The 19,830-nt window shown below is 30.7% G+C and overlaps 4 protein-coding genes across 4 annotated transcripts; 2 read left to right on the top strand and 2 right to left on the bottom strand.

The window, feature by feature from the left end:
* Nucleotides 1-1,314: 1,314 nt before the first annotated feature.
* LOC148277291 (salivary protein Tsal1-like) lies at nt 1,315-3,128 on the bottom strand. Its single transcript, XM_088233097.1, has 2 exons — nt 3,011-3,128; nt 1,315-2,434 (listed from the first exon to the last, which is right to left on the bottom strand). The coding sequence occupies exons 1-2, from the start codon at nt 3,075-3,077 to the stop codon at nt 1,326-1,328; spliced, it is 1,176 nt and encodes a 391-aa protein (XP_088089223.1). The 5' UTR covers nt 3,078-3,128; the 3' UTR covers nt 1,315-1,325.
* A 1,931-nt stretch (nt 3,129-5,059) lies between these two features.
* LOC148277290 (uncharacterized) lies at nt 5,060-7,700 on the top strand. The gene is made up of 2 exons (XM_088233096.1): nt 5,060-5,220; nt 5,817-7,700. The coding sequence occupies exons 1-2, from the start codon at nt 5,157-5,159 to the stop codon at nt 6,995-6,997; spliced, it is 1,245 nt and encodes a 414-aa protein (XP_088089222.1). The 5' UTR covers nt 5,060-5,156; the 3' UTR covers nt 6,998-7,700.
* On the bottom strand, nt 7,316-10,158 carry tilB (touch insensitive larva B). The gene is made up of 6 exons (XM_088233099.1): nt 10,069-10,158; nt 9,808-9,975; nt 9,473-9,673; nt 9,150-9,396; nt 8,129-8,356; nt 7,316-7,592 (listed from the first exon to the last, which is right to left on the bottom strand). Exons 1-6 carry the CDS (start codon nt 10,076-10,078, stop codon nt 7,316-7,318), a joined length of 1,131 nt encoding a protein of 376 aa, XP_088089225.1. The 5' UTR covers nt 10,079-10,158.
* A 1,261-nt stretch (nt 10,159-11,419) lies between these two features.
* On the top strand, nt 11,420-19,017 carry morgue (modifier of rpr and grim, ubiquitously expressed). Its single transcript, XM_088233094.1, has 8 exons — nt 11,420-11,698; nt 11,777-12,019; nt 13,092-13,278; nt 15,592-15,767; nt 16,010-16,132; nt 17,145-17,287; nt 17,805-17,976; nt 18,237-19,017. Exons 1-8 carry the CDS (start codon nt 11,579-11,581, stop codon nt 18,363-18,365), a joined length of 1,293 nt encoding a protein of 430 aa, XP_088089220.1. The 5' UTR covers nt 11,420-11,578; the 3' UTR covers nt 18,366-19,017.
* The last annotated feature ends 813 nt before the right edge of the window (nt 19,018-19,830 follow it).

Genomic DNA, 19,830 nt, shown 5'->3' with positions numbered 1-19,830 from the left:
TTCCATTAGCCATAATTTGAGTATACGTCTCACACCTGTATTTAACTCACTATTTTCAATATTAATTGGTAACATGTTAATTATTTTAGGTATACTGTATTGTAGTGTCCTTTTGTCATATTTATTACAATATCTAGGAACAGCTAGCCTTTCCATACTAGTAAACATGGATTTTATCAAGATTGATAAATATGTGAGATCAGTGTGAACGGAGATATTCTGAATCAGGTAGAAGAATTTGAGAAAGATATTGAAAGAAGGGTGAGTGCCGGGAACAGAATGAACGGTGCACTGAAATCTATTTTGGAAAACAAATGTTTATCGCAGGAGGCTAAACTAGCAGTTCACAATGGAGTTCTAGAGCCAACTCTAATGTATGGGAGCGAAAGTAGGTTGAATGCTGTCGAAATGCGATCCCTCAGGCGAATGTGTGGTTAAAGGATGTATGAATGTGCACAAATGTCGAGATCCATGAAGTGTGTAAGGCTGAGATATGCATTATCGACAGAATCAAGAAAGGGGTGCTGCATTGGTTTGGACATGTAGAGCGAATGGACAGCGAAAGAACGGCTAAAAGGATTTACGATGCGAATGTTGATGGATGCAGAAAACAAGGAAGACCGAGAAAGACATGACACGATCAAGTCCATCAAATACTTGAAGATGGACATGTCGAAAGTAGGAATAATCGGCGTGCGTGCATGAGATGTATGAATGTAGAGGAAGCGAGGTATGTATGCTGCCAAGATAGAGTGATATGGCATTCTATCCTCTCTGCTTACCCCTACGGAGAAACGGCGTGATGGTTTGTTTGTTTGATAAATATTTCAATAGAATTAGAGAAATTCTATGAAGCCGTTTCTGTCAAAAGCGAATAAATTTTAATTTAATTCATAGCTGTAATGAGAACCCGGAGCCGGACCTACCATAGGTTTAGTTGGCACAAAGAACCAGACACTTGCTTACAAGGGAGAAGATAATAATATGCTCGTATTGATTTACAAACATGTATTCTCGTTCCGCTAGATCCAGCGCTGTGAGAACCACAGAGAATAGCGCATTCGACGAAGGACGCTAACTAAGGTATTAAGAGCTGGGCATAATTTTGTGAATTCGGTGATTCTAGAAGTAATTATTCAAGATAAAGAGTACCCTCAAGAGTTATCAATTTCATTTATACGAGTTTATTTTATACATGTTTACCATTCCAAAGTTGACAGTGGGTTAATCTTCAATAATGATAAACAGTATTTTTTTGGTTATTTATTTCAATTTCTTTACATTATAGTATAGGTAGGTACAATTTTTTAAGTACGTAAAATTGATCAATCTTTTAACAAAGCTGTAGATTCTAAGTGTGGGTACACTTTGAAAGAATCCATACTGCAGCAAAATGTGTAGCCATAAATAGCACGATCATAATTCCTATTTTTCAATGTTCTGTGTAACCAAGTAATCTTTTCACAAATATTTTCACAGAACACCTCTTTCTTTATGTCTTCAATGCTGATAAATGGATTGTTTAAAGTAATTATGACAACAGCTTGTTTCTTTTGTTTGTTATGAACCACAGTCCAAACGAAACGAGGAAGTGGCACTCTATCATCCACTAAATTAACGTCTACAGTTTTCCCACTTGGAATAGGTAAGCTCAGAGTTCCATGCGTGCCAACAATCACTTCCACAGGTTTCTTCATTTCTTTAGTATAATCATTGATATCATGCATAACACGTAGCCAGTTTCCTTTTGCAACTGTTACCCAAATACCGACAAAATTAGTCTCAAATTTCTCCACTTCGTAGAGCTGGTCACTGTAAAATAATTTCGGTAATAACTTAATTGAAATCACAGATTGATGGGCAAAATCATACTCGTCAGATAGTAATTTCTTTAGAGCTAAATCCATCTTATCTGCTCTGTACGCAGTAAGCATTGCAATTTTGTGCGGAATATCTACATCACTCGGAATAAATTTATCGTGCTGTAAACGTGGTTCAGCATTGTACGGTAGCTGAGTTCGTATGAAACTTATTTGCTCTGTTTCGTTATTATAACACATTTCAGCAAGTATGAAATAGATAGATTCCCGAGCATTGAAGTATTGAATGTATGTTCCTTTATTTGGTTTCGTACAGCCTGATACGGTGTGTTTTATTTCCTCAATCACCCTTATTTCGCAGTTTAAAGATTTAAATTGTTGTTTACTTTTGTCATGGATTACTAACAATGTATCATCATCACATTTCACAGTCAGGTTATGTAACTCTGGGTAGTTTTTAAAGAAGTTGTTTTCACAAGATAACAAAGCATCTTGACCGTTTGGGATCCTTATTTCGTAGTTATGAGATTTCTGCAGTTTTCCATCTAATGTGTAAACAAATGGTCTGAACACTGGTGTTTTTTCATAATCTTTGAGGTGAAGGATGCAGGGTTCTGAAATATTAAAAATAACTAATTAAAACGTAATTTTTAATTTAGCCTCTCCTATAATATGTTGACACTAGTGAATTAAATATACTGATTCAAAATTTAGAGAAAAAAGTGTTACACATTGTATTTGTGTCAGATTGTTTTCCGTGTTGTTAACTTTTTTGAGGTATTTGAAGGGACTTATTACTTAATGTGTCAAATGGAAAAACAAAACAAAATTTATTTTGCGTGAAATTCTTATGTTTTTTCTTTTCAAAGCTGATGTATTATTATTTAGGTAAATCTACGAACATTGATATTTAAAAATTTGTTTCTTTTTTGGGTGATACCGTGTGTGTTGGATTTGTTCCGATGTTTCAGCTACTATTACAGGAGCCATCTTCAGGGTAAACTCAGTTTATCACACACACGGGATCACCCAAAAAATAAACAAATTGATAACAGTGACCGTGAAAACCTTTGCACCTAATTGATATTTAAATCAATCTTCTTAGTGAAATATACCACATTAAAAAAGTAAATATTAAAAAAATATATATTATTTTATAAAATTTAATGATCTACAGAATTTAAAAATACCTTGACATTGGACACTGAATAGGCAAACGCCCAATGTTATCATGAAAATCACAATTTTTTCAGCCATGTTTCACACAAATCTCAACCCAGTAGTAGTGCTACAGCCAGACTAATGTATTCTTTACATAGTAGCATCATTATATTTATTGTCTTTATTATCTTTCAGAGGTATGCTCAAGTTCAATAACAATCATTATTATTTGAGGGTGGCTCATAAAATCAGTAAAGTTATATCTTCTTTTACCGATTATTTTTAATGTGAGGGTTGGAATTAGTAGCAAGCACTTGTATTGTTAAATCTATGCAGATTTTTATTTTAGATACTTTTACTTTATAAATGGAAAGAATATAATTTGATTGACAATTTTTAATTGATCAAGAACACTTTGATATAAGCAGAATTTAAAAAAAATATTCCATTTTTTTATAAACTTATATTTCATACAAAGATTCTAAAATGAATTTGGGAAACTATTTGGTCATCCCTTACAAGTCAGTGTATAGTGTATATGGCAGAAAATCTGAGTAACAGATTAGTATTCCTGGAATACAAATCAGAAAAACATTTTTTTCCATTGATTATTCAGTGGTGTTCCAAAGTTTTTATTATGTACACAAAATATTTCCTTAACAAAATATAATTTTTTACTAATAACATATACATAATATTATAACGGTGATCTAAAACTCACCCAAGAAGTAATTTTGATTAAAAACACAGGTTTGTAATTAAAAATTGTACTATTTTAACTGATTCATAAAGTATACAGAATAGGCTTATGTATGGAACAGCATATCGGATAAATAGTCTCCACGGCTTGCTGGCACATATTCGCTCCTTTGATGAATTTATCCATGCCCATTTCGCATAAATGTGACTGAATTTTGTCAATGTAGCGCTCAATTTCCTCCTTGAAGGCGTAGGTTGTTGTGAGCTTGTTGGCATAAACCTTAAGACTTCACCCGACGGTGTTAAATTACATGATCTGGTGGTCAATTCTAATGACTAAAACGGAAAATTACACTACCAAGACATAAATCATACAGTAATTGAATTGTTTCTCTGGCTGTATGGCATATGTCACCATTTTTTTAAAGTCATATGTCATCCACATCCATATCTTGCTATTTAGGCACATAAAACTTTATTGTCACGACTTGATAGTGAGCACCATTAACTGTTACTGCCTGACCAGCCGCATTTTCAAAGAAAAACGGTCCGATGATGCCTCCAGCCCAAAATCCCCACCAAACAGCGACACGTTGTAGATGCATTTGAAACCATCAAAAAGATGAGTCTCATTGCTGAAAATGATTTTGTTCAAAAAATCCCCATCCACTTGTTGTTCCATAATCTATTCAATGAAATCTCTTCGCTGTGCACGGTCCGATGTGCTATTCCATACACAACCCTTTACAGTATAATTTATAAATCAATAAAAAATGTACATTTTTAAAATTAAAAACCTGTGTTTTCTGTCAAAACTACTTCTTGCGTGAATTTTGGGATATCCGTTATTATATACATAGGTTATATTTTTTTTTCTAAGGCTTTGCTTTTTTCAAAGGTTTTGTTTTTTGTTTTCTTAAAAATTTATGTGCAATTTCCAAAAATCATTTTTAACATTTAAATTTTGTATGGTATACTTGTTCAAATAAAAATAAAATAATTTTAATTGACATTTTCGATGTATGAGAAACTAAAACTATTATTGAATCAAAAGTTCTCATAAAGATAATAATTTATTCATCCTACATTCCATTCGGTTTTAAGGAATTAGTAATTTTTTTCAAAATCACGTATTTTAGATATACCGAACCCCATATACTATTCTGACTGGGTCCTGACTGAAATTGAAGATTAATGTAGGGATAAGAATAGGCAGGGATTTATTATTTGCAATTTCTAATTAACAATTTCAATTTTTTTTTTCCAAAAGGGTTTTACAAAGTAAAAAACTTTGAGTATTTTGGTTGAAACAAATAACATCATTTTATGTAGATAAATAAATTCCCAACAAACATAAGTCAGTCACTGGTAAATAGATATTTGTTCTAGTGAACAAAGGTTATCAAGAAAGTTAGATAAAAGTTTATATGTAGCATCTTTCCAGTTAAATTTAAATCATTTCATATAAACTTCAAAATGAAAACTCTTGGAATTATTGTTTTTGTGATTATTTTTTATTTTAATGGATCTTTCTGCGAAGGTGAGTGATTAAAATATTATATTTCAGTACCCATTTGCGTAAAGTAAAGCTTTGTATATGTATATCCTCTTGATACTTGTATTATTATAATATATCACTAAAATGTACTTACAAGTATTTTTTTATATTGGTACTAAAAAATGAATACAGGTTGTGTTTTTATAGAAATATACACACATACTCCCTCAAAATGATTTTTCTATAAGTTGTATAAAGAGTGTACTTTCTCATTTGATTATTTTTAATTAGTTTTTCTCATTTTCAACAATGTTTTAATAGATTATAATAAAACAGTAATATATGTTCACAAAATATTTATTATATTGAAAAATGCGTCTAGTTTTTAATAAATCATGAAACATGTCAATTAATCTAGTTTCAATATCTTAGGTTCAAGCTATGATTGTGGATTTGATTTTTGCATTATAACTATGAATGGAATGGATAACCTTAAATCATAAACAATAGTCTTGTTATGATAGAATTAAGATTCTTCTTAATTCGAAGATCTTTCTTAATTTTATGCTTGTTATATTGAAAACATAAATAAAGATTTTAATTCTTGTTTTTAAAATTAACATCCTCTCTTCTTTCAGAGTCCTGCAATATCGACGTTAACTGTGATGATTGTCTTCCGGATAACTTACCTGTGGTCTTATCGCATTCTGCAGCTGAAAACATCTTGAACATAAAGCATGGAGATGAAGTACATTTAAACTGCCACGAAACAAAATTTATTGCCTACCCAGAGAAAAATTCTATTAAAGCATTCTGTGAAAATGGTAGATTCAGAGTTCTTGAAGACAACTTGATCACAAATCATTTGAGTGAACTTGGTTGTTTGGCTGACCACTATGAAGATGTTTTACATGAAGTAGAATTTTGTCAGAACCCTTTTCAAGGACGTTCGTACCAACATCGCCATTCTATTGTTTTTCATCTGGTTGAAATATGTTATGACACTGATTTAGGTCAAACCGTATTTGCTCATATGACAATTTCAAAGGATAATAATATAGATAAAATAGCACACACTGATGATAGCCGAGCAAAATTAAGCATTTTAGGAAATTTCAATATGATGTTTGACAAATCAAATAAAATTGAGGCTGAAAAGGTATTTACTAACAATATAGCAATGAATAAAAAATCTAAATTTATGCTAGAAAATTTCAATTTTTACTATGCCGATCAAACATTAGCATCCACAAAGTTACTTCCTAGCATATTTTTCTATAATCAAAATGGAAGAGTAACTAAATTTATTTCAAATAAAGCTGCATTATGGAAAAGTGTTGCCAATGGTAATTTTAAGAACTTGCAAAATGATATAGTTTACGCATTCAAGAGAAACGAAACTAAAAATGTAAATGACACTATACATATTTATGTTGGAACTTATGAAGTGTTATCTCTTAATGCCGGAGATCAAAATCAAAAAATGTATCTAAAACCAGGAAAAAAATATCCTGTACCGAAATATGTTTGGACAATTGTATTTAATGAAAATGAGCACAAAGCTGTTGTACTCGTCGTTATCAATAACCCATTTATTTCTATCAGTGAAATTCGTCAAGGAGTCTTTTGTCCAAGTTTGTGTAACTCATTAAACTGGATTAAACATTTAAAGAAAAGCAGCAACTATGAACGAGGAGCATATGGCTTAGTCTTTTGTTGTGACATACACTCTTTTGCTAAAGTTGTTAAAAGCACTCCTAATATAATGCCCAGTGTACACATGGGAGAAAGGGGTGTTCTTAAAGACAGCTTACCTTAAACAGGCTATAGAAGTTCCGGAACCTCGGGATTATCTGTAAAATCTGATGGTGGTAGCTTTTCTCGAGGCAAAAATATTTGTGTTAGAGGAATATGAGTTGAATTATTTACTTTGCTACTTATATTAGTGAAGTTTAAGATGTCATGTGAACTGCCTATTTCCAAATACTCGCGTCTGGAAAATACACACACATATTTATTTATAGTATAAAGATCTTTCTTTAAATCAGCTTGGTCTACTTAAATGAAAAAATGTATGTTTGTAATAACACTGTACTCTGCGATAGTTAAAAAAATATTAATTAAAACTCAAAAATATTTACTTATTTGGTTGATAATTTTGCTCTTTTGATGTTCCGAGGGTTTCTTTATCTTTAGATTTTACTTCAAAATCAATAAATTGTTTGTTTTTCTTAACAATTTTCTTCAGTCTGGACATTTTAATTGATAAATGTCCAGTAACTTGAGACCTTTGTGCAGTGGAATTCGTAATGTTAACTTCTTCTGGTAAACAAAGTTGAAATATTTTTCCTTTAATAGTAACACGTACGTAAGTGGGCTGAACATCAACATCTATCAAACTTATATCTAAATACCTATAATTAAGAAAAAAAGATTAAATGTAATTTTCATGATAATATTTAATTAACAAGTATATAATTTAATTTGTCCATGAATAATTTAATAAAACGGGAGAATAAATCTTAACAACTAATTTCCTTTTTTATACATATTTTTTTTCTTTTGAAATCAAAATTAAACATGTTCGTTTTCTTTTATATGAAATATGGACGCCATCCACAAAATATACATATGTAAAGGCCTGGACACCTAAAGGAGTTTTAACCACTCTTAGTAATCTATGTATTAAAATAACTGCATGTGTATATCATTATGTAATTCTCTCTCTACACCTACAATGTTAAACTGATATTTGATTTTTAAAATGTGTACATGGTTTTGTTTATCATCATACTTTTACACAATTTTCTTAATCACTTTTTTCTTGAATGTAATAAATACCTGTTTTTTTTGTTCAATGAAATAAATTCCCCAAAGAGTCCTAAAATCCGTGAAAATACAAAATATTTCATATAATTAATAAATTTAAGATGGTCATATTCTTTCTTACTTGAATACTTCTACATCTAGTTCATAGTGTTCTGGATTATCATCTTTGAAGATAAATTTTATCTTCGGTTGGTTGATATTAAAAGGTCTTCCTTCGGGAGTAAATAGTGGGCGTTCCTTTTTCTCAACTTTATTTTCAGAGCTGTTGTTTGCTTTCCTGCGAAGATTAGTTTGTCTGTCCATTTCAATTCTGACTTCAGGAGAATGTTCACTTTTTTCATTCCAAAACCTAAATATAAATATTTAATGACTTTCACCGAACTCATTATTAGATACACAGTGTAGCGTAACATTGTTAAATAATTTCATATGCATCATCAACTTCTTTTATTTATTCAATATTTTGTACATTTTGTAAATTGTTTCCAACCAGCTAAAATCATAATCCATTTTTTAAAAACCAAAACAAAAACTTGAAAAATTACAGTACAATAGGGAGAAGAAATGTGGAAAAATAGTGCGGGGAGGTCATTGTAGTGAGAGCAATATAAGGAAATACCATTGGAAAAAAGAGAGCAAAAAAATATTATTTCATTTAAATGTCAGTTAAAAAAACATGTGTTTAGCAGATAAGTTAGTTTTTAAAAAGTAATCTTATTCGTGTTAGCTTTATGGAAGTTTTCTTTTTAAGTGTCCGTATATTGTTTAGAAATGTTAATAATTAGTATATGTTTTAATAATAAAAAGATAAAAGTTAATATTAGGACATTCATTTATTATGTTTGTACTATTTTAAGACTAAATAAAAATAAAAAATAAAATTCTTTTCAGCCCAGTTTTCTTTGTTGCCCACGGCGTTAAAACACCTAGTTCTGCCTCTGGGCCTGGTTTCACCATATGTTTATGCCTGTTTGTCTGTGTTTTTACCCATGTAAAAATAACATAATAAGTTTGTTTTTTGCTCAGAAACAAAAATGGGCTCCCGACTCTTAAGGAACTAGGGAGCCTGGCTTTCTTAATGCGGCCCTAGTTAAAGGTCTAAGAAAATATAGTGACATTTCTTCAAACATTAAATTAACTACCTTTTAGATTTTTCTTCATCTTCGAGATTATCATCTTGATATGCCGATTCTTCAAACCATTTTTGCAGTCTACATTTTTGTTCATATCGTTTCAATGAATATTGTTTTTGTTGATTGATAATATCTTTTTCAGTTGCAGAAAAATTCTGAAGGGCAGAAATTCTTTCAGACCTTTTAATATTTTCACCATCTAAAGACTCCAACTGCGGTAAAATAGATATAACATATTCTCTATATCCCGTATAATCTGGAAAATAGAATTATATTTAAAATAACATTACCGGATAAGAATTGTTATTAGGTACCAGAATTTGTCAACAAACCTGTGCATGGATTCCCAGTTAAGTAAAGTGTTCGAAGGTTATAGTTATCAACAAGATTGGTAATACTGGTTAATTCTCCAATAAAGTTCAGTGTAAAATCCAGTTTTTGAAGAGATTCACACCTTTCTAAATTTTCGATTAATTCAATATTGTTAATTGCTAAATTTAAGTATTCTAGTTCTTTCAATTTATTTAAATTTTCTGGAAGAAAAAATCATAATCCATACATTATTCATTTATTATTTTTGCGTAAAACAATTGTATTATGAATTCATTTATTACTCTTGCATAAGGCTTAGTAGGAAAGTAACAAAGTGTTATGGGGCTTTTATTACCGATTTTTGCAATAAGATTAGATTGAAGTAATAAAATTTGTAATTTTGGACACCAGTCCTGTATGTATTCAATTTTCTCTATACTTTCTTGATGTAAAGAAATTTCCCTCAAAGGTGCTAGCTGCATGTCATGATGTTCTGCCTTTTTGCGCACCATCTCTACAGTCACTAGGAAGGTTAAAAAATCATGTATATCTTTTGAGAAATTTTCAGTGTAACCAAAAAAAGGTTTATTTTTATTTTGAAATTATTATATTTTACCTTTCACCATTTTTTTTATCAGCTGTTTATTATCACACTATTTTATCAATAAACTATCAAATCAAGTCAAACAGCAATCAACAAGGACTGTTCCCATGGAAACATTTGAGGTATTAATAATAATAGTATAATACAATAGAAGGTCTATTTGTATAAAAATTATCCCTAATTCAAGAAGGTAAAATAAACATTATTTTTTCAAAATACAGATTTCATATATTATCCTGTATTAACATTGCTACTTCTGTAATAAATCAAGATGTTTATATTTAAAGAGAGATATTTTTTTTCAATTTTTAATAAAAATAACGAATATTTTTTTAACTAGTTTCAATCTTTAAAACAATTAAAAAATATGGTTTGTTTTATAACAAGAACCGATGATTAAGATTTTTTTTAAAATATAAATTTATCTATACCTAGACATAAAATTAAACTATAAAACATAATTCAGTTGTAAAGAAAAACACAAAAGAAGAAACATTTAACTAAAAATATGTGGAAAATAATTAACAATAAAATAAATATACATAAAATGAAAAAAGCAACATAAAAAGAATAACATAAGAAATGTATCAAATATTTGAAATGTGTAAACATGCACATATAACAAAATATTATGAGCTACAACTAGGTAACTTCAAATTTTGTTTCTTCCTCCATGAATGCTAGAAATAGACAAGTCATAATACAATTAAATAATAGTATGATGATTTGCATCCACAACTTGTTTATTTGTAGTATCCATAGAGGAGGATACAAAAATGTGTTATTAGAGGTTAATTCAAAATACTTATTTCGATGCTACCTAGTTGTTGTAATTACCCTCATGATTTTATCGGATGGCCATGCAATTGTCATCGCCAAGTTAACGGAATCTAGCGCCCCACTTGCTGAAAAGGGAGAGGAATATTTATTAGGATTTGTAAATTAATGCGAGAATATTATTCTCCCCCCCCTTGTAATCAAGTGTTTGGTTTTTTGTATCAACTGAACCTATAGCTGGTCCGCCTCTGGCCATTGGTTTGATTTTTAAAAATTTAATGGATTAAGGAAATTTCAGAGAACAATATTATTTTTTGTAAATACATTACAAGTTGGTACTTCAATAGGGGTTAGTATTTTAGCCATCTATGCATTCTGTGATGTATTCTCTTATTGTAATGTACAATAAATCTCCTTTCAGTTAATATTTATTAAAAATTATGCTATATATGCCAAATTTTATTATAGTAAGACATCAGTGATTTTTATTTGGATTTAGTTACCTACAATTTTATATCAATAAGTATCTACGTACTTGAACATGTACACCTGTGTTGCTTGATGCTTGAACATAGGAAAACGTACTATTAATAGCCATAAACTAATTTTAAAAAGAGAAACAAACGTCAAAACAATTTACGAATTGACTCGCAGAATTGTGTACAGTATTATACTTTGACTCGGCTTTCCGTCATCTAAATAAAATTATCATTCTTAATGTAGTTTGTATTAGTAATACACAAGAATGGATATAACTAATACGGTAAAATATTTGGAGCTTTTAGAATCGAATGGTGATCAAGTTTCCAGTGAAACATTAGCATTGTGCCATTATAAGGAACCTGACTTGCAATTTGAATTTACGGTAATTAACTTAAATCACTCTTAGTTTCTCTACTCACTGCATTATATATTAATAAGAAGATTATACAATTATTTACAGACCACATCATGCTACGATTGCAATGGATATTATGGCCCGTGTTTTGGGGAACCAGTCTGTCTAACTTGCCATTCCTTTCTATTTCCCGACTATGCTACATTTCTACCAACTTCATTTACAAGCAGCGAGAAAACTGATGATGGCGATTCTGGCAATGATGAGCCCTGTGATTTGAATTATACCTCGGAAAAGCATGTCAATCAACCCAAACCGCCGAACAATGTAAATTCATGGTGTCTACAGGTAAGGAATATTTCGTTAATTATTCCATGTCCGCTCCCTAATTGGAGCATATGGCGTCCACAAAGATCCTCCAAGCATCTCTGTCAGCTGCCAGCTAGTGTGCATCCTCCCAAGTCAGGTTCGCGTCCCGTAGTTCTGACACGAACTGCCGACGAACAGTCAGCAGTGGACATCCAGAACGTCGAGAACCTGATGCCTTGTAAAGTAGGCAAGCTTGGTTAAGGCTCTCAGGAGGCATACACAGCACATGGCCAAGTCAACTATAACCGTATATGGAATATTTACGAGTATTATATTTCTTCATCTATTGAATACGTAACTTTGTAAATTTAGATTTCATTTCACTGAGTTTTTGTGGTAATTATTATTATTATTATGGATAACTTATATAGCGCCATTTTCGTAATATAGTACCTCAAGGGTGCTTTACATAGTGATTCTATAGATAAACAAATCTAATTGAAGCTTTTAAATTTGTAATTTAATTAAAACAATTTATTTTTTTGTCACATGCTACAGATTTATTCAAATGATTTAGAAAACAAGTGGGTTTTAAGTTTGTTCCGAAACATCACTTCACTTTCACAGCCTCGCACCTCTGTTGGGAGAGCATTCCATGCCATAGGGCCTGCAACCGCAAATGCGCATTCACTAAATGTAGTGCGCTGTTTGCGTAGAGGTATGATAACTTTTCCTCTCGCCGTAGACGTAGCTGATCTAAGCGTGAGACGCCTGCCAGCTAGTTCATCTGGAATGCATAGTTCCCTTAGATATTCCGAGGCAGAGTTGTGCAGTGATTTATACATAAGCCAACAGAGTTTGTATTCGACCCTCTGTGGAAAACGTAGCCAGTGTAATTCCCAAGTAGTGGAGTGATATGACTGAACTTAGAGATTCCGAAAATAAGTCTCGCTGCAGCAAGTAGTTAAATACTGCATACAATGAATATGTGTCTTTTATTGACAGTTAATCATTAGAAATTTGGGTTTTCTAAGATGTTCCTTATCTGATGACCTTGTATTATGATTTTTTAGAATTATGTATAAAAGGTGTGATTGATATTTGTCTTTAGAACGCCAATAACAACAAAGTTAATAATGAAGATGAAGATGTGCCAGAAGAACAGAATCCTCCAATATTTTCTCAAATGATCGCACCCAACCTTCCCCCCAATATAGAAAATCGTTTGGAGTTGCTGTCTAATCCACGTCCGGGAGATCAGATAGAACCTGATCTTGTCCAAAGGCTTCCCCCTGAAGGTAATAAATTGTCTGATCCCTATTGTAATTGTCCGATTATCTAATGCGACAATACGTCAATATTATTCTATAAGTTGTTTCAACGAAGAAGTTCAATGTTTATTTTGTTAATAGACTATCAAACTAAACCAAAATTAAAAAATATTTTTTTATGTATCGTATTATCATCGCTATGACTTTTTGAAGTTTTGTAATTATGAAATGACTTCGCCCATGATGTCACGAGGTGTCGTCGGTAAATTGTGCTGTTATTCAAAAGAAGAACCCCGTAGCTGAAGTACACCAAACGTTGAAAAAAATTGCCAGCCGGAAAGCGGAAAGCTATCACAACACAATACATAACAATGCTATAATTCGGTTGTCAGATGGCAGAAGGGACCATCTGTAATTTTCAAAAATGTTCAGGAGAGCTAAAACTCAATTTCAAGACTTCAATCCACAAACTAAAATATTTTAGCCTTATTTTTAAATAACAAATTACCATTCTAAATAATGCTGTTTTTTTCTTTTTCTATGCGTACTTACCGATATATTCATTAAAACTTTTGAAAACTAAAACACAGAAAAAAATACAGATGGTCCCTTCTGCCATCTGACTACCGAATTGATTGGTTATTTATTGATCACGTGAATCTGTGAAATTTCAAAGTAGTTAATCATTTATTTTTCTACATTAAATTCCCAGAAGGCTTTTACAATAAACAAATGTTTACAAAATAATTTTAAAAGTTACACAAAAAAAATAATACAGTCATCAATAAAATAGTTAACAAAGATAAGTTTTTTTTTTTAAAAATACAATGATAATAAAAAAAGAGAGCTTTTACAGACAGGTATAAAATAAAAATTTAAGAGTTATGATAATATGTTAATATGAAGTAAAAATAAAGTATCAAAAAACATTATGGTTTATGGATATAAAGATACAATACTGTATTTAAGTAGGTAGGTACATATTTATTTCATTAAATGAGAAAAAATATAACGGTTTTAGACAAAAAATTTAAGTGTAAATTGGTATTATTTAAGTGTAGGTAATAATAATAATTCGGTATAATAAGTCAGCCTCTTGGTGTAATGGTCAGCTAGTTTTCCTACCATGCGAGAGATCTCGGGTTCGATTCCCGACATGGTTGATATGAAATATTTATTGAAACAGGTGTTTTCACACCAGAATATTTCATAGTCCCTGGACCGGTACCTGAACCGTAAGACTGATCATCTTACCTTCATGTAACAAAAGTGATCAAGATTGGTTTACCAATGCAGTGCCCTATGCACCATTAGGTGCGGAAAGGGAATGATGATGAATAATAATAATACAAAAAGTCAAAGCGATTTTTACAGCATTCGAATAGTGCAAGTTATTTTGATTTTATCGCCATTAGAATTTTTAATCTCAAAACTGACAATGGAAAACTAAAGATATCAATTTTTCCACACTCGTTTCTGAGCCGGTGTAGTCACGATTGGAGAATTTACAAAATAATTTTGTTAATGATTATATGATATGCAGTAAGCATTTGCTTGCGTATTAAAAACTCTAATAATATTTTTATAATCATTAAAAATAAATTCTGACATCCAGTTTCAATATCAGTCTTAAAAGTGTAAATATAGAACTACTTTTCATTTTCTGGTCAAAATTTTACCTCTATTATTTGTCATCATATCATTATAAGTACATGCATTTTAAATTATAATTTTTTCAAACTGTCTAGATTTTCCAGTACATTCAGTATATATATTTTTTATCACAATGTCATGTCCAATATCCCTACCTAAAATGACAGTTTTATATACGTAGGTACATATACTAAATATTTTTATTTTTTTATTTTTTCAGATAGCTTTTTTATCAAATATTTCGACAGTAAAACATTAGAAATTTGTAAAATATCCCTTATCTCATGACCTTGTATCGTGATTTTTGTCAACTCTGATAATTATATCTGAAAAGTGTAAGCCAACAACTCACACATTTGTGATCTGTTGATGTCAGAGAATGATGTTTACATTTAATTTAACTTTCTTTTCGCTGTTGTGTTTTTCAACCTGAGAAAGTTATTGATTTATATAAAGATTTGAAAAAAACCACTGGAGATAAAATTATATGCCCTCACAGGGAAGAAAATAACTTTTACAATAAATAATATCTATCCTTTTTTTATAATACAAGAAAATAAACATATTCCATTTTTACAACAAAAAAAACTTGGGAGTTTTTCTATAATATTTTAAAAAACACATTATTTCATAGAATTAATATTTGAAGCACTAATTTTTGTGATTTTCCATGTTGAATACTTCTAGTTCTTCTGTGGATATTCAGTTACTTGGATGATCTATCCTTATGTAGTGTAAGCATGGTTTGCCAACAGTGGAAAAATCTACTCAAAGCGCATGTGCCCAACCAAAACTGGGCAAAGTTTACCAATAAAAGGTGGCCACTGTACAAGTCCTTAGTGAACAATAATCTTTGGTTTAAGGTAAGTAAGATTTTCTATGCATATGAAATAATAGTAATACCCTTATCATTATTTCAATATGAAATATATAGGCCTTTCCTTTTCATTTAAGATACAGTGATAACAACAATATCAATCACTGGGAATTATAGCCTATTTATATATTTAGTTTTTTTTTTCGGCATGGGCTGCAGTGACGTAATATTATTATTATTAAAAATTAAAAATAATAAATAAATAAACATGTATCAAATTTTTTTTAGACTTATCAAAAGTTGATGACATCGTGCTTCTGTTACACATGTCTAGTGCAGATGGCAGTACAAGCACAGCCAGTTGGAGAAGAAAATAGCTGGCGACGGAATAGGCTAAATACCGAAACAAAGGTCTGCACTTGAAACCCATCTAATAACCATATTAAAATGTTCTTACTGAATTGTAGGAATAAATAAAACCAGAAATTATGAATTAGACTGATTGAAGTTCATTACATATTTTTATTTGTAGTGTTTTTTCTTTTCTTTTAGATTTATATTAGATTACTGTTCATTTTATGTTTGAGAATAATTTTTAACTTACTGTGATGTTACTTGTGAAAACCTGTAATTGCTTCTTTGTAATTTGTTATGTTTTTATATATAATATAAATATAGCTGTTGGTTATCCGAATAAAGAATAAAAAATAAATTAGTGTATTCAACTTCATTTTTGCTATCATAAAAATCATAGTCTTTCTGCCAACTTCAGTTTCTTAAATGAATTTAGTAAAAATAAGTTTTCATTGTCAAACTTTTATACTTATTATGTATTGTCAAAAAATAAGAAAATCTAAATGAAATGTCATAAATTAATTGAAACTTATATTTAATGCAACGGCAATGTCAACTGTAGAGAGACCATGAAATACTAAATTCACTACTGTCTTGTCAAGAAATTGAATAAAGATTTGTTTCAGTTACATTGCTGCTTAAATTCAAAAGGGCCACAAATCGAAAACCCCAAAATTTAAATTATTGGAAAAATGAGATTTAAATCGGTCATATTTTCCTATAAGAAAAAGACTCATGGATTTTGCATTATATAGACCCCAAATTTGAGGCTAACTCGGAGCAAAACCGCCATCTTATGCAAAAGGGACTTATGTGATGTTTTATGTTTCTGAGTAATAGTTAGCACAAAACTCCATAATTAGATAGATACAGCTTTAAAAACACATCTAATGATAAAAAAACATAAATATAAAAAGTAAAATTATAAAAAAAACAAAAACTTGTTTTTGCTTAAAAGAGTCAAGTTTCGATTTGTGGCCCTTTTGAATTTTAACATTGATATGTGTTTTTCACAACTTTGTTTTCTACGTTGTCTATGAAAATTAATGTGTAATTGTAATTTTCTTAGGTCTTACACAATGATCCCCCGGAAGGAATAGCAGCAATTCCATTAGATGTAAAATGTTGTCACTGGCAAGCTACTCTGACTGGTCCCATTGGCTCTCCATATGAGGGAGGATTGTTTTATCTTTATATACAAGTTCCATACAGGTAAATTCATACATTTCAATCATGTGCCATGTCTAAATTTGTACTATCCCAAATTCAGTACATTATTATTCCTTCTTTTCCTTGCATTTTATGTGGCACTGCATTCATAATTATAAACATATTATTTCTTCTGTTGAAAAGGTAACATGTTAAATATTATTAAATTAATCAGTCTTGACATAATCAAGAATCAAACTCTGGAATTTTCTTGTCAAATATAAACAATTTCAAATACCCAATTTCGTATTGAATTTTGGATTTATTGTTTGTTATTTTTATGATGAAATGGCCATTCGTCAGGTATTTTATACCTTTTATGACACTAGAGTTGTCGCCTGAATTAAGTCATGTATGAGAAAGTTGCTATGTAAAAATAAACAAATATGATATATAGAAAATGTCAATTTACCCTCTGCATAATTCACGTTTTTGTAAACTAAAACCTCATTGCCAGACTTACGAGCCAATCGAACTGATCCAGCTAGTAGCGTTGTTATAATTTTGCCTCTTATTCCAGCTATCCATTAAACCCACCAGTAGTCAGGTTTTTAACAAAAATATTACATCCAAATATATCGAGGCACGGTGACGTGGGCATAGATTGTATCCATCACAACTGGTCTGTTGCACTTACAATTAGCAAGGTTCTAATATCTATCCAGAGTCTTTTGACTGACCCGTACACCAAGGTAAGTACTTGACATGTTTTTGTCGAAGATGTAGATTCAACCCCAGGGCTGCTATTCCAAACACTCTCGCGGCAGTATAAAAAGCTTTTATAGCGTGTATTTTGTATGTAAATATACATTTTATGTGGCACTGCATTCATAAATATAAAACATATTTCTTCTGTTAAAAAGGTAACATAAAAGCTTTTTCTACAGCCGCAAGAGCGTTCGGAATAGCAGCGCAGGTGAAGTATATTATATGTTTTTTTTTTCTGTTGAAGATTTGCATGGAGCCTGTTTTGGGGCACATGTACAACATGGACAGAAAGAAGTTTGAACATCTCGCTCGACAGTGGACTTGGAAATATGCTATGCATGATGTTTTGCTTCATCAACCTACTAAGTTTTAATTATTTTTCATAAATACCATAACTTATTCAATACTCAGAATGAAGCTTACACTTTGTCATACACTATAGGATTGTAACTAGATTTTCCGCCTTCTCAAAGATTTATTTTCTTCCTTAGTATTATTAACTAGCCTCTTATAATATTAAAATAATTTCTATGTACTATATTATAGAGGGATGTATGGTGTAGTTACATGACAAAGAATCTTATTACTTTTAGTGTGGTTCTAGGTTATATACCATTTTAAAAAATAACTTTATTGTCTTAAAACCTAACCGCTCGGTTGCCAGAGCGCAGATCTCAGCCATCAATTTCGGTACCTGTTGTGTGCCGAAGCGCAAATCTGCGCTTCAAAATATTCAAGCGGAATTCTCCTAATTTTCTTTGTTATTGTGGACTTTAGGCACTAACATTGATTTTTCATACTATTTGAATAAACTAATTAATACCATCCATCAAACAACGTCATGTTGCGTCAACATTGGCGTCATAACAGTGCCGAAAACTGCATTCAATGGATCGTGATTTTGCTTTTCGATTTTGTCACATAAAAGTTTTTTTTAGAGAGACAACGATAAATGTAAGTATTTGTTCATTATTGATTGTATTTAAGGATAGATTCAAGCAATAAAATCACCACCAGTGTCAGTATTTTGGTAGTTTTATTAAAATAAAGTGACAGTTCGTGGAATAAATTCAATGTAGGCTTTTTTATAAATAGTATTTAACAGTTAATATATTGTTTATGCCAGTTTATAGCAAATATTATAGAGATTTTAGAAATATGCAATACTTGATATGATGGAACAAAATTACAATTTTTACAAATTAGCACAGCAAGCGGGTTTGAAAATGAACGCCATAGACTAAAGAAAGTACCCATTATATCCAGTATGTGTATAAATACTGTTTTACTACTTTTTTTATCCTACATTGGTTTTTTTTTTGATGTTTATTTTTTCTAAGACAAAGTGCCAAGTTTTAGTTATCACTCTAAGAAAGTAAAGTTATAATCTTATAACGACGTTATCGTAGAGTTTAAAGCACATAAATATACAGTTCAAATAGAGGCCAACCAAGAATTGCAATCCATCGGCGATTATGTTCAGTTTTCACATAAAAATTACAATCACAAAATAAGGCTAAAAAATCAGCTCACGTAGGCAAAATGCTCAGCAGCTGGGTACATTTTGTGTCCCGCTGGTCTGGCAATCGAGTAAAAGCAATTACATATTACTCTGGCTATAATGAATGTTATTATTATATTTTTTTAGATTACAGAAGTGACATTCATCATATTTTATTTCCTTAACTGTTTTAATTTCTTCATTATATGAACACATTTATACCTTATTATGTGATATATTAATCACATACCTATATATTTGTGCTTAGTCTTAATTGCATTTTGAAAGGGCTATTTCTAACCATCCTGTAGATGCTATTTAACTTTGTAAATTGTAT

This window comes from Micrasema longulum, unplaced genomic scaffold (assembly GCF_059751315.1).
Source record: "Micrasema longulum isolate JH-2025_06_02 unplaced genomic scaffold, ASM5975131v1 h1tg001055l, whole genome shotgun sequence".
NCBI classification, from domain to species: Eukaryota; Metazoa; Arthropoda; class Insecta; order Trichoptera; family Brachycentridae; genus Micrasema; species Micrasema longulum.
The sequence above is the reverse complement of the archived record's forward strand: the minus strand, read 5'-3'. Positions and strand labels throughout refer to the sequence as shown.

What these genes read in the sequence shown, in the direction of transcription:
- LOC148277290 (XM_088233096.1), top strand. Translation starts at nt 5,157, where the DNA reads ATGAAAACTCTTGGAATTATTGTTTTTGTGATTATTTTTTATTTTAAT. An exon ending in TAATGGATCTTTCTGCGAAG is followed by an intron (nt 5,221 to 5,816) that starts GTGAGTGATTAA and finishes CTCTTCTTTCAG; the next exon opens with AGTCCTGCAATATCGACGTT.
- LOC148277291 (XM_088233097.1), bottom strand. Translation starts at nt 3,077, where the DNA reads ATGGCTGAAAAAATTGTGATTTTCATGATAACATTGGGCGTTTGCCTA. An exon ending in ATTCAGTGTCCAATGTCAAG is followed by an intron (nt 2,435 to 3,010) that starts GTATTTTTAAAT and finishes TTAATATTTCAG; the next exon opens with AACCCTGCATCCTTCACCTC.
- morgue (XM_088233094.1), top strand. Translation starts at nt 11,579, where the DNA reads ATGGATATAACTAATACGGTAAAATATTTGGAGCTTTTAGAATCGAAT. An exon ending in TATATACAAGTTCCATACAG is followed by an intron (nt 17,288 to 17,804) that starts GTAAATTCATAC and finishes CTCTTATTCCAG; the next exon opens with CTATCCATTAAACCCACCAG. An exon ending in TGACTGACCCGTACACCAAG is followed by an intron (nt 17,977 to 18,236) that starts GTAAGTACTTGA and finishes TTTCTGTTGAAG; the next exon opens with ATTTGCATGGAGCCTGTTTT.
- tilB (XM_088233099.1), bottom strand. An exon ending in AACTGGGAATCCATGCACAG is followed by an intron (nt 9,397 to 9,472) that starts GTTTGTTGACAA and finishes TCTATTTTCCAG; the next exon opens with ATTATACGGGATATAGAGAA. An exon ending in CTAGATGTAGAAGTATTCAA is followed by an intron (nt 7,593 to 8,128) that starts GTAAGAAAGAAT and finishes TCTTAATTATAG; the next exon opens with GTATTTAGATATAAGTTTGA.